The 14,443-nt window shown below is 42.3% G+C and overlaps 1 protein-coding gene across 3 annotated transcripts in view; it reads right to left on the bottom strand.

Annotated features, from left to right (window-relative positions):
- The window catches only part of LOC100865094 (neo-calmodulin), a 48,259-nt gene that overhangs the window by 8,242 nt on the left and 25,574 nt on the right, over nucleotides 1-14,443 (bottom strand). For all 3 annotated transcript variants that reach the window (XM_003689522.4, XM_086906395.1, XM_086906396.1), the window contains exon 4: nucleotides 13,546-13,661. In XM_003689522.4, coding sequence (XP_003689570.1) covers nucleotides 13,546-13,661 — 116 coding nt within the window. The remainder of the gene's footprint in view (nucleotides 1-13,545; nucleotides 13,662-14,443) is intronic.

The raw sequence follows: 14,443 nt of genomic DNA, 5'->3' as shown, positions 1-14,443 counted from the left end.
TTAATGATGGCTGGTTTTCGATATCGAGGAAATTGTTCCTGATCTCATCAGAAGCAATTTAAATAGAGAGTTTAAAAGTTTCTCCAAGCAAGTTGCAATATATATTTACGATGATTCGACGTGTATATGATTCATTTCTGTGGATGGATGGTATATTTATGAATTTTATATATATATATATATTATAACATATGCTGTTGTATATGTTGAATAATAGCGTAATTTGTTCCTCATATTGCGGTTACGCGTTCGATCCACGGGGTTATTGCTTTGCAACGTGTTGAAAATTGCAAAATGAAATTGCACGCTTGTTTATTGGTTATCTGGAAATCGCTCAGGTCGAAACTACTTTGCTATTGTACAGATCCACGTGCGTCGTAACGATAATACGCGTTGTAAAGTTAAAAAAGAAGGAAAGAATTATCCCACGTTGAATGGAATAATGCGTTCCCCCAGATGTGCCGAATTGCCGCTTCAATTTCCCATCGTTGCAGGATCGTCGCTTAAGGCGGGGCATACGCATAGTTCCTAGAAGAAGAAGAAGAAGAAGAAGAAGAAGAAGTCGAAAAGCTTAACGAGCACCATCTCCTTACGATACTACTCTCTCTTTCTCTCTTTCTCTCGTTCGAAAGAGCAATATGCAGTCGCTCTTTATTTCAATGATGGCACGCATCGATCCTCCTCGTACAAAATACCCGCCTCTCTGTTCCAAGTCGGGAAAACCTACTTTTAGAACAACGCGCTTCACGCCAGATTATTTACAGAATAATGTAAAGTTTCAGCCTCGTTCAACGGAACAAGGATAAAGTAGTAACTAAATACCACTTGATATTCGCCTCTCTTAACCTTCCAACCCTTTTAAACGTTTAGTTTAACGCACAACAATGGCGCGCCCAACTTTTCTCCCCCCTTTCGTCAATTAAACGAGTTACGTTTCGATCCGAATCGGCTTCCATATGCCTATATCCCGGGGCAAAAACTCGCCTCGACTTTTCTCACTCCTTCTCTCCCTTCCTTCCCCCCCTTCATCTTCCACCGCTTTCGTCTCGAGGTCAAAGGTGAGAGGACGCGGTGGGTGATTGCGAATCGACCGGCTTCCAGGTGGCGGAACTCGGCGAGTTCTCTCCCATTACAGTTTAACGATTACACAGTTTTCTGTTTCTCCGTGCTGGAAATCGTTGCCTCCGTTTCCGAGGGAAGAACGTGGTGGTTCTGTGGAAGGAAATGGGAGAAAAAGTGTCGAGATACGAGGCACTTCTCGCGTCGAATCGGCGATAGGAAATCGCAATCAACCGGCCATTACGCCAATTAGCGAATCATTTAGCCCTCCATCCCCCTAACCATTCCATTGTTTGCCACTGGCGGTTCGAAACTGGCGCCGAGGTCGAGTTCGACGAACGGGTTTCGTCATAATCAACGTATCGTCGTTTGCATAACCATGCTCCGCTATCCGACCGCGCATCACGCTTTCATGGCAATTTTTCCGCAATTTTTCGTTTGGTCGCCACACCAATTGAACAAATTCGAATCGATCGAGAATCGAGTTCGAAGTTGAATCGAACGGATCGGTCGGAACACGAAGCGTTGAACTGATTTTTCTTTTTTCTTCTTCTTCTTCTTCTTTTTTCCCTGGAATATTTAGAGCAGCCACGAGTAATGGAAAAATTAAGGAGGGAGAGATTCGAAATGAGCGGTCTATGGTGGTTATTATGTAGGGAGAAGTAAGTGTCGATCGAGTTGCAAAGGTTAAGGACGATTAATGCACGTTTCTACGTCAAGCCTTGTTGAAACAGTGTCATGGCCGAGCGAAGGAGGCTAATGAGGAAAAATCTGTCGCCCATTGAAGCTTCTGCCAATTTTGCCTTTCTATAAGCCGAGGTAATAGAATGAAATATCCAACGTGTATAAAATATAGGAAGAAATTGGAAAAAAAAAAAAGAGATAATCCAATGAAAGGAAAGTACGTATAAGATAATTTTAAGAGAAACATTCCTGAATGAAAAATTTTAAAATATATAGGAGGAAATTGGAAAAAAAAAAAAGTAATCCGATGAAAGGAAACGTATAAGATAATTCTAAGAGAAACACTCTTAAATGAGAATTTTAAAATAATCGAATTCTATTCCCATTATTTATCGTGTTATTTTTTTCCGACAAACGTGCAGAGAGCGGAATAAATAGAATGTTAATAGAGAATGCAATAATGTTTCAACGAAACTATATCTTTCATTTCTTCTACGTATCATAATTACGATAAACGCATACGTCGTTTAACGTATTAAAAAAAAGACACCTAGAAAATTTCGAAAAGGAAAGTTATAATTACATTTTTCAATAAAAATCTTTCTTAACAAGTATAAGCATCGTAAATAACGTATCAAATTCGTAGATAATTCTAAAAAAAAAAAGAAAAAAGAAAAAAGAAAATAAGTAAAAAAAAAATATTCGTCCCGACAGTCCATCTCTCCGAGACTTACTCGACCGCATATATATGCTAATGCGAGGAAAAGATTAAAATCCTCGATTTTTCGTATCCAATTTATCCGATCTAAGATCACCGGCCCCTCTCCCATGCACACGATCATTCGTCTCGCGGAGACGCGTGTACGAGCGACAGAATAAATCATGTCCTCCGCCTCTTGTCCTCCCGAGTTAGATAACGAGGATGATTGAGAGAGAGAGAGAGAGAGAGGGAGGGAGAGATTCGAAGTAGAAGAAGCTCCAAGACGCGAGTATTATCTCGTTTCTCCGACAAATGGGCGGAATTTGGCGGAGAGGGGGGGATGAAATCGAAGAAAGGATTACGGAGGAGGATTGGTAGCCGCGGCCGCGATAAGGCGGTAATCGCGAGGCGTTAAGGCGGCGAGACGTGACGAACGTTTTCGCGATCTTCGAAAATTTTCGAAAGGAATCTCGAGTCCAGTGCGAGGGATCAAGTATTAAGATCCGCTCTAATTCCTGGAACCCTCGTGTTACCATCGCGTAACCAATTAGCCCCGTTGTTCTAAGCCCCTGCCCCGAGTACGGACACTTTGCGATATTAAAAGTGGCTCCCTTAAAAGCGGCCGCATTATCCTTGCAAGCGACCGCCTCTATTTTAGCCCCCGTAAACCCGATGAGAAGCCACTTTCGTCGATTAAGGGGCAATTGGTTATCGAAAGGGAGGGAGGGGGGGAGAGAATAACGTGGATCCTTTCTTTTTTTCTCTCGTCGCCGGGCAAAAGGAAAGTCGAAGTCGTTGATTCACGACGTTACTTTTATTATCCGTCCTCTTTTGTCGATCTACATTCGATTCAAAGGCAGATACTCTCGAGACATTCGGAATGGATTTTCGAATTCGCGTCCTGTTCGCTCCCCCAAGTTTCTTTGCCCGGGTATTTTATCTTTCTTTCGATCCATATGTCGGTTGTTCCCGATACGCGTGTTATACGATTGATATATTGATTCGTATATATATATATCTTATCGACGAGTTCTTTCGTCCTCCATTAGAATATCGTGATACGATATCTAGTACGAATCCGTGTATCGAGTTCCTTTGACCCGTTTCATTTCTTTTTCCATTTCTTTCTTTTTTTTTTTTCTTCTTCTTTTTTTTCCCCCCTCCCCCTCGTTTTCTCGCGCGAAAATCCGTTGAATCGCAAATTAAGCCGCGTTATAAGTTTCGATCAAGTCGTAACAACTTCGATCGAATTAAACATCTCCGATTGCAACCAATCAACGTTCCATTTTATACGAAACGAAATTCAATTTTCCCGTAATAATTGAATATCCCGTCGATCGCGGGATAAATATTAGCCAGGAACCAATTATACGTTAAAAATAGTTCTCGATCTATAGCGAGTAAACGAGTTAACTCTGTCTAAAAAGAGGGACGCATCGCGAATGTTAATTTAAACAAATAAGAGCGGAAAAGCAAAGCGGAAGCATTCTCTCGGGAATCGGCCGAAAATAAATGACGGCCAGTTATATGTATATATATTCGTTCTCCTGTATCTGTTTTTCTCTTCTTTCTTTCTACCGTTATTTTTTCGCTAATATTCGTTCTTTCTCGCCCCTTTTTTCTCTTGAACGCAATAAATCTTAGCAATCGTTCGCTTTATACCCCTCTCCACCTACCCTCGCTCTATCCCTTTCTCTCAAGCTTCTCGCTCTTTTTTCCCGCGCTTTCCGGCTCCTCTCCACCCCTTTTTCCCTCCCTCTTCCTGTTCCTTTTTTTATTCACCGGTGCCCGGCTACAATCCGGCGCGCTCGCGGAGATTAAAATATCGACTCGGGACACTGCGATACGTCGCGTCTGACCCGAATGCCGGGTTTGCTTTAAAAGCGCGTCCAGTCGATTTAAAGGGATCGAGGCGACAAGGGAATCCGTCGATTCGTCGTTTAACGGGTGCGAAATTGTCTTAATCGCATCTCGATAATCGATGTAACGAAGCGCAAATCCAACACGGATATTTGGATATATAACGTCGCCTTTGTCGTTAACCGACGTTTCGTCATTATTGTCGACGACGGGATCGGTTCGATCAACCGTTTAACGGGACGAAATTGACTCGATAACATGGTATATATATATATATATATCGCTCCCCGTGATAATAAATATCCTCCCTTTTTCGCCTTAAGCTCCGCTTCCCTAATTGATTTCTCGCGACGTCGCGAAGCTGGACGTGGTTAGATTGGATTTTACAGGCGATACAATCTCCAGCGGAGCGGGGAAATTAAAAAAGTGGGATGGGATGATTCTGAATCTCTAGACGTCCATTCTTCTCCCTTCTCAATTTCTTTTCTTTTTTTTTCTTTTTTTTTTTTTTTTTTTAGTACGTTTAACTTTTTTAAACGTACAGTGATTAATTAAAATTAAAATTAATTCCCAGCCGATCGGGCAAAACACGCGGTGTCAGATAAAGTGTTGTTATTATTATTATTATTATTATTGTTGCCATCGATCGATTATTATTATAGGCCGGTTGTTGCGATTATACGGCCGAATAATTGATTGGAAAATCGGAGGAGTTGGAGCGGGAAACGATTTTTCGAAAAATGGATGGGAGAGCGAGGCGGCCAAATGGAGCGGTAAAAGTGACCGAAGCGCGGGCTGCTGCGATGCCTGTGAGCTCGTAACCATCCTCGAGAATGGGGAAAAGAAAGGAAGAAAGGAGAGGAGAGGAGATAAGGAAGGGGTCGGTTAATAGGAAGACGTGCAGCGTGCACGAACGAATCGTTCTCCCATTTGTGGAGAGAAAATGCCTCGTATATCGTGCGGCGTGCAGCACCGCGAATCCGTGAGTTAAATAAAATACACGTGGGCGTGGGATAACGAATCGAAAATAATACGAAATCGAATTTCATCCAGGGGATGACAAATTGACTCGTGACCAGGATGGTAATGCGAGCCTCGTTAACGACCACGACGACGAGGGAAACGAATATTCCAATACTCGAAACGATACTCCCCGCCCGTCGAATTAATATGTAACGATTTCTCGAACCGAGAGGGTAAACGGTTAAATTGATATCCTGGTTTTTCTTCCCGCGGCTTGATCACCCTCGCGGCTTGAATAATATATGCATGAAGTTTTGGCCGATGATCGAAGAAACGCTCGAAGGAAATATGGTATAAACGCGAGCCGAAAAGAAAAGGGGAACGAGTGGACCGACGGTTGGAGGAGAGAAGGCGCGCAACAAAGGGAAAAGTGTGTGTGCGCAGACGACACGGCGGAAGAAGAATGGCGGCGGGGCGAGAAGGAACGGGGAGGGTTGAAAGTCGTTGTGGCCGGGCTGCGAAGCTACAGTCATTAGAATGTATTGTGGCGCAACGGTTTGACACGCTTCCTTTCACGAGTCGTCGACTCCGTCGAAAAATTTCGCCTCCGCTCTTCGGTGCCTCCTCAGCCTTCATACGCGCGCGTTATGCATACGAAATGCGTATAAAAATGTTCTAATATTACCGGATAAATGGTCGAGTCGTTGTTTTTCCTCCGAATATTTTTCTCGAGCTAATTTCTAATTTCTTAAACGCCTGCAGACCCCTATATATATATATATATGTGCGGATTTCGTCGATCCGTTTTATTACTTATTCGAGCCTTGACTCGATGAAAATGTAAATGATTCCTTTATCCGTGGAATATCAAAACGAAACGGTTCGGTGGATATGCGAGAAGCGTAGAACTTTGTATTTCCGTTATTACGTTAGCAAGTTGAACCGATGTTGCTTACACGTCGCTGTATTTTGTCAGCGCAATCAACGAAACCCGCATCGGTTCGCTAAATCCGCAAACCGAAGGTAATCAAAGCGAAAGAGTTTATATTAAGGGGAAGGGGACGTATAATCCTTCGTCGTTGCATATTTACACGGAGATAGGATTTTTATGACACTTTTTTATCGCGAGAAATTTTTAACGTATCGCTGTAATGCACGGATGTATATATATATATATATATATATATACACACACAAGGAAGAGCCGGACGGAGTTGATTCGTGGATAACTAACATCCCCTTTTCTCGTCCAGAACGGGCGTGTAAAAGGAAAATATAGAAAAGTCTTTGTCTCCGGTAGAAATCTCGCCGCGGATGCCCACTGAATTCCACCGTATTTTCTCAACAATTTTTCTTTCCCCTCTATTGTGCACGAAAATTACAAGCATTTGCGACTCCTCGCTCCCACGAATTGAGCAAAAACGACCAAGCTTTATCATTTTATCCCCGCTCCGCGAGTACATCTACATGCACCGAGCAAAAGTTTAGAAACTTGTTTCCAAGTTGGTCACTTCGTTACATCGATGGAAAAAATTAATCTCGACGAACAATTTTCTATTCTCGATAATACGTTACAAAAGATTAGAATATATTTTCGCTTTTTCATTTTTCCCGCTCGACACCCGACATCGATCGAACGAAATCTGCGTTGAGTTGCGCACTCGATCGAGAAAGAAAAAAAAGAATCCATATATATATATATATGCAGAATATGAATTACGATAGGCGGATATCTAAACGATGAGACCGTAAATAAGGGATTCATGGGCGGGATAAACGCGGGTTTTAAAGCCGCGTTTACGTAAGACGAAGTTAGTTGGGCTATTGAGATGGCTAAGCTCGTTCGCCTAACTGTAATATGTACGACAACTGCGTGTGGGCGGTGCATTATCGCTGCGCTGGAAACGAGGACGAATAGGTACGATCGCGTGTCGAAAGTACTTTATCGACTTCTCGAGAAGTACTCGAGCAGACCACGGAGAAAAAAAGAAGAGGAAGAAGAAAAGAAATGTGGAAAAAATGGGTGGGGAATCGATCGAACGAGTAGCGTACGGCTAACTTCTCGATGGAATGGAAAGTAATTGTATTGGAGGGTAAATAGTTTCGTCTATTATGAAAATTGGCAATGGCTCGCTTCGAGCCATATATATTTTCGTATTGTCGAGAAAAGGAAAATTAACTTAGTAGACTTAATTTGTTCGAAAATATAAATGTTCCGCTCAACGATTGGTTATGAATCGAATTTAGATGGCGTAGAGAGAACAAATTGCGAACGGGGGTGGGAGGGAGCTGCATATCGCGTGTATCGAAATTTCAATCCTTTTCGAACGATTCAATAATTTCATATTAGCCGCGATACATAACTGGAACAATCATATTCTTTCGCGATACCGTTCAAACATGGCCGGCCCATTCGATACAAAACAATATCGACGTTTACACTTCATGCCATCATATTTGTTTCCTGCAATCACTGTTTTTGTTTTGCGATCAAATTCACCGGAAATTCGAATCGCTTATTGACGATTTGCCGTAAATTGGTGCACGGGTCTGGCGGGGGTGTACGGTACGCGATGGATTTAAACCGATGTCGAGGGGGATCAAAGCGGGGAAGGGAGAGGAAGGAAGAGAAAGAGAGAGAGAGAGAGAGAGAGAGAGAGAGAAAAGGAAAAAAAATTGCGGAGGAATTGAATCGTCAAGAAGACTAATGGACGCTTCCTCTCCGTACGAGAGACTTGCCAGTTGCTTGCCAGTCGGCTCGCCTGTTTCGTGCCGCTGCCTTTTCGAACCTTGAAAGCTACCTTTTAGTCGACCACTGAGCCAAAGATTCGCGCGGTAACTGGAGTAGTTTTTCCACGAAGGTTCGATTAGGTTGCGGCAAATATATCGCGCCCCTTTCCCCGTTTATCTCTCTCGTCCTCGGAAATCTTTCTCTTGCCGGTTCTCGAGAAAAATCTTTTGTTCAACTCGGCCACGTTATTCGGATACCATCTCTCTCAATTTGTCATTTTCTACGTTGCTTTAAAAACGAAACGATTTCGGAGATATCGTAATATTGTTTGTAAAATTTATTTAGAAAAAAAAAAAAGGCTTTAATTACGATCGAACGTTGGTTCGTTTCAAAATCTATCGTGCAAATGTGACATCAAATAAATATACGCGATCACGTACGCGTAATGGAAACGTACATTAACCCCACAAATAATTATTCAAACGTCCATCGGACGTTTTGCCGAGTCTCGAGAAAAATCTTTTGTTCACCGTTGAACTCGGCCACATTATTCGGATACCATCTCTCTCAATTTGTCACTTTCTACGTGCTAATTTTTAAAAACGAAGATATTGTTTATAAAATTTGCAGAAAAAAAGATATGATTACGATCGAACGTTCATCCGTTTCAAAATCTATTAATCAAATATGATGAATAAATATCAAATAAATATACGCGTACGTACACGTAACTTTTAAAAACGAAAGGATTTCGAAGATATCGTAATATTGTTTATAAAATTTATAGAAGAAAAGGTATGAGGCTAAATGGAACATTGATTCGTGACATCAAATAAATATACGCGTAATTAACCCTACAAATAATTATTCGAACGTCCATCAGAGGTTGACGCGCGGTTACCGAAAGGGAATCTCGATACGGAAATCGATCGAGGAGGATTCCATTAGCGGATTCTCTCCGTACGTACGTACGTTTCACTTTTCAAAGATGACGGAATCATCTTCGCGCCCTGTCTCTTATCAATTTCCCCCCGGTTGAAAGCTGACAAACCTGTTACACCGATCAGCAGAAAAGTTTTTCCTCCAGTCACTCTTGAAAGGATTATCCCTTCCTCGCTTAATCATCCCGCTTGATTCTCTCCCTCGGCTTCTACGTTAAGAACTGGCTTCTTCGTTTCTTCGTGATTACTAGTCGGATTTCGCGTGCATACGTAAATACAGAAGTGGGTCGTTACACCATTCTTGCTCGTTGTCGCTCGAGATAAGCTCGGCCCTGTCTCTCCGTGGCATTAAGCGGGCAAACTGGAAAACTCCGTCAGATTACGGGAACGAAATTTCATCCATCGTTCTTCGAAAGAGGACGATCGAACGAGAAAGAGATATGCATCATCGCGCGTTGTTGTTGAACAATGTTTCGAAAATAAAATTTATCGAAACGACGATATTTGTATTTTTGCAACGACGCTACGATGCTCGAATAACAGGCAGATTCGACGCAGGTTTGCGGAAACTTGTTGCTGGTTTGCGCTTGGGCCGAAGATCAACAACTCCACTCGTCGATCCATCGTGAGTGGAGTACATCGAATTTTGGAACAACCCGCGAAAATACACGCGATTAGATCGATCCAACGTTAAAACTAATGGTTTAGAATTTAGAAGAATAAGAATTAGAAATTAACGAGTAACGAGTTGATTAAATTGTCGAGTTAACAAGAAGAAGAAGAAGAAGAAATCTAAGAGAGATCGAGGGAAAAGAGAGGGAAGAAAGGATTCTCGAAATAAATTCGATTTTTCGAGTGGAAAAATATCCCTCGAGAAATTCTCTCAGGATGTAGGGCACGGTTTCTTAATAAAGGGATTCTTAAACAGGGATTTGCAAGCACCGGGGAGGCGTAATCGGTTCGATCTCGGTTTTGATCACGTCACGCGCGGCAACAACTTTCTTCTTGTTTTCTTCTTCGTTGTCACCTGCTCACCTGGGAGGATGAGTGACAACAACTTCTCCCGCGAGATGAAAGATGATTCGAATCCTGCCTCCTCCCTTTCGAATTCGAGGACCACCAAACCGACAACTTTCCCCGATCAAGGAATATCTCCCTCTTTGATCCTCTTTGTCCACTCTTCCAACTTTCGACTCTCGCCAAGTATTCTCGTTGCGATTATTACATGCGCGGAAACGAAGAAGGAGGAGGAGGGGGAGAAAAGTGAAAGAACCGAAAGAATTTTCGGTCCACGAGAAATTCCTTCGTTCGCCCGCCACGGAGAAAAGGACAGCGCGGCCCAGCTTTACGAAATCAAGCGGAGTCGGTTGAAAACAGTCGAAGAGAGCAGTTTAGGGTGGAGGAGAGGCATTTCGCTGAGACAAATGGGAAAACTTAGATTCGAGGAAATTTTAAATTACTCGCAGCAACGCTTTGAGACGGTGCATCCGTGTTTCGCAATAAGTAAAGAGGGACTTCTCGTTGTCGAGAAGGAGGAAGGAGGGAAGACTCGTTAAGACTTCTAATTTATCAATTAGAAGTTTGGAACGGGACGATCGGGGCCCTCGTTGTTAACACCGTTTCAGGGAATCCTCTTCCCTATGCTTCCAACGCTCCCTCCTCGGATGCACGTTGAGAAGAATGGATGCTCTTGTGCCGTTATCCGACCAAGAGTTAGCAAACATTTCCTACCGAAGGGAGGGGAGAAGGAGGAGGAGGAGGAGGAGGAGGGGAGAGGGTACGAAAAAAATGGGAGACCATTAGGTAATCAGAAAATCGTCGCTGGTAACGCTGGTTCTAATTCCTTTTCACCGGATGAGAATAGTGCCATTTTTCATATTTCCATTTCTACCTATCTCTCCTTCCCTGCATCTCCGCTTAATTTTCGTACATTTCTCTCTCGGAGAGAGGAACGATTATTTATTACAGCCCAGTTATTATTGGCCAATATTTTACGTAATTGACGATTAGAACGAATGAAATATTATTTGGTTTTGCGAAATGCGATTAACGTGGATATACGTAATCGCAATTAACGATCCGGGAAGATCGTTTAATCGTCCATTGAATAAACGAGTAAATTAGTTATTCGGCAATCAATTGAGATTAACTGTCGGTCGATGATCGTTAACATTTTTTTCGGTATTCATTCGTTTAATACTTTTCGTCGATTAATTAATTTCAAAAAAAGAAAAAAAAAAAGAAAGAAAGTCACAAGTGTACCTTTTCAGAAACGAGGTTTACTTTTACTTAAATTAATAATGTATTCTAAAGATCGTACAAAGTTTCCTGAAATTAAAGATTTTATCATTTTCTTCTTCGAGTATCCCATTTAACCCGCCCACACGATTTCATTTACTTTTTCGTTTCATTTACTCCTTCGCAGCAAATGTAAAAAACAAAAAAAAAGGGGGGGGGGAATCTCCCACGAGGACGGTGAAATGGCGAGACGAAAAGGTGTTAAAAAAGGACATAGATCGTTCTATTAAAAAAAAAAAGCTCCGTGAAGAGCGTTTCCCTCGGCCAATAAAACGCCACGTCGAGGGAATCGCGATTTAAACGTACCTACTTTCTTTCCTCGAACGAAAAACTTCCGTTTAAAGTGCACGGTTGCACACCGGCTTAATATCGTCGACGCGTCGCGATGCCTTTGAAAGCATGCGAGCCGCGAAGACGTGCCAACGCCAAAACGAACTCGGTTATCTTGAACGCGTCTTCGAACGCCTCGTCTCGTACCATCAAACCAGACGTTTCCAAGTTGAATATTTTGCTTCATTAAATTTAAGATTTTCGGCCGACATTCGAGCCGAATCAACGCTCCAAAGACGAAGCTCCCTATTATTCCGATCCGATGACTTAATAATTCGATAATTCGATCGATAAATTCCCCCGTTTCTCCCGTACTTGCCGATGCAACGATTCGGCTTATAAACTGGGACGGTCAGTCAGCTCGTAGAAAATTCGAGGTATCGAGGCTCGAAACTAATCTAGCGGGCGAAACCATTCGAAGCATCGGCACGTTCTTCTCAAACCATTTTCGTTCCAAAAACGAGCTACGCCCACTCGCGACACACTCGATTTCGTCGTGAGACGTGAAAAGTGGAGAAATTCGTGGCGCGCGTGCGAGAATTAATTGGAATTGGACGGAACGGGACGTCTGGTTTCTTTGTGGAGGAAGCGTTCGTTAGGCGCAAAAGGCTTTGTGCCTTCCAACGAAATCTGTCGTTCGTTACTCGTTATCTGACAATTATTATTAACGTTTGCATTCAGGCTTGGCCACGATACGGACCGGTTGAACGGAAACCGCGTCGTCGACGGAACAAAAGAGCCACGTCCTCGACTTAACTGTTTCAATCGCCGCGTTTTCTTACGTTCCTTTCCAACCACGTGGGATCGGATGGGGGAATGGAGAAAGTGTCCTCCTCGTATACGAATAATTTCATTTGTTCGGTATTTCGATGGATCGCGTTGATGAAACGATTAAATTTCGATTAATAAATTCGACGTGGAACGAAGATATGTGACGAATGTCGGAGGGGAAGAAAAATGGGAGAGAAGTTTAATAAAGCGGAGATGACTCGGTTGACGTCATTTGCGACCGAAACGCGCAACGTAAAGCCCTCTTCGCGGCTTCGTTTCCCGCGAAGATTTGTTTCCTCCTAACGGACACCCACTTCTCACGTAGAGGCAGTAAGTTATATTATGCGCATAGGAATGCAGGCTACCGCTATTATCGGGGATTTATATATATTTCGTTCGAACGTGTCTCGAAAATTTCAACGTGGCCAAACACGGAACCGAGATCTCCAGTATATAAACTGCTTTCCTATGCAACTGTTTTAACGATTCATAAATAAATCCTGTCCTGTTGTGCGATACGTGAACGTCATTTCTGATTTGATCGGTCGATCAAAAAAAAAACTCTACCTTCAATTGTTTTCACTCGTTTCAAATATTCCGAATTTTGAAATTTTTTAATTATTCTCGAAAAATTTCACACCAATAATCAACCATCTATCCATCTTTATCATATCAATATCATTTTATATCTTCGTTCTCGATTAGTACGTACAATCTTCCTAAAAAAAACCTTCACCGTTTAATCGTTTGTTCACTCGTCGAATATTCCGAATTTTGAAATTTTTAATTATGTTCGAAAGAATTCACCAAATAATCCTGTCTTTATCATGTTAATATCATTTTATATACTCGTTCACGATTAATTTTGGAAGGCCCTTGACCGTGCCTGATTAGAAACACTCGGATTGATCTATCGATTTCCATCACATCGTTCGTTAACTCTCGTAGCTGCTGTCCAGATTCAATAGAACGGAGAATCGGCGTTGTCGGGCCGCTTTGAAACGATCCATTCTAAATTAGCCGGGCGGAGAACGCAATATATATATACACACCGAGACGATATATCGGTCGACGATTGTTAAATGAACGGGTGCGCCGTTTCGATGAGATCGCATCGCATCGCCCGTTTCCCGTGCTCGCGATCAATCCCGCGATGAAACGCGCATCGTTTCAAGGAACAAAGGAAAAAGATAAAAGGCGAAACGTACCCGAAACGCATCCCTCAGCTCCTGCTCTTCCTGATCCTGATCGGTGGGGGCGGTTTCATTCGCACCTATGTTGCTCACGATTTCCACGAACTCTTCGAAGCTGACATTTCCATCTCCTGGAATAACAAAAAAACAAAAAAAAAAAAACGTATCATGCACACGTCGACCAACAACGTCGCTCCTATACTGTTTTTCAGGTGAATTTTTGTTTTCTTTTTTTTTTTTTTTTTTTTTCTTCTCCTCTCCCATATTATTCAACAAGATGGCTGCCATTTATCTCGCAACGCCAGTCACCCAGAACCTCCCCCATTTTCGCGTTTTTGTTTTTATTGTTTTTTTTCTTTTTTTTTTAACAAACAACACTTTTTATATATTTCATACGTACTTTTTTTTTTTTTTTTTTTTTTGACAAACACGAGCACGCTATTCCTTTTGCCTCGATAAAATCTTTCTTTGTTCGTTCGAAGGAAAGATTTTATTATTCCCTCCCCCCCCCCTTTTTTTTTATCTCGCAGCTGCTATAAGAAAAACTACTTGTTTCGAACGGTAGAAGAGTAGAAACGTGATGATGAGAGAACATAAGCCGCGACATCGAGGGATTAACCAAGTTTTCGACTTTCGGATGCGAGCGCGACGACGTTCTCAAACAAAAGCTGCTTTCCACCTTTTTTTCGCGTTTTCATCGCGATGAAAATCGCATTTTCTATTATTTGCATTATTTTTTTTTTCCTATCCCCTTTTCCGTTATCCACCACCGTGCAATCTTGAAAAACCACGTGTGGAATTTTAAAGGGTAGAACAGGACAGGAGAGAGAGACCCTGGACAAAAGATCAGGATTCCAGATAATTCCCGTGAGAATCGGGTTTGGATAAATTCCGGCTGGAAAAAGTGAATCTA

This window comes from Apis florea, unplaced genomic scaffold (genome assembly GCF_048593485.1).
Source record: "Apis florea isolate Af1SG1 unplaced genomic scaffold, ASM4859348v1 contig_2495_pilon, whole genome shotgun sequence".
NCBI lineage: Eukaryota > Metazoa > Arthropoda > Insecta > Hymenoptera > Apidae > Apis > Apis florea.
This window is presented reverse-complemented; position numbering and strand designations above follow the sequence as displayed.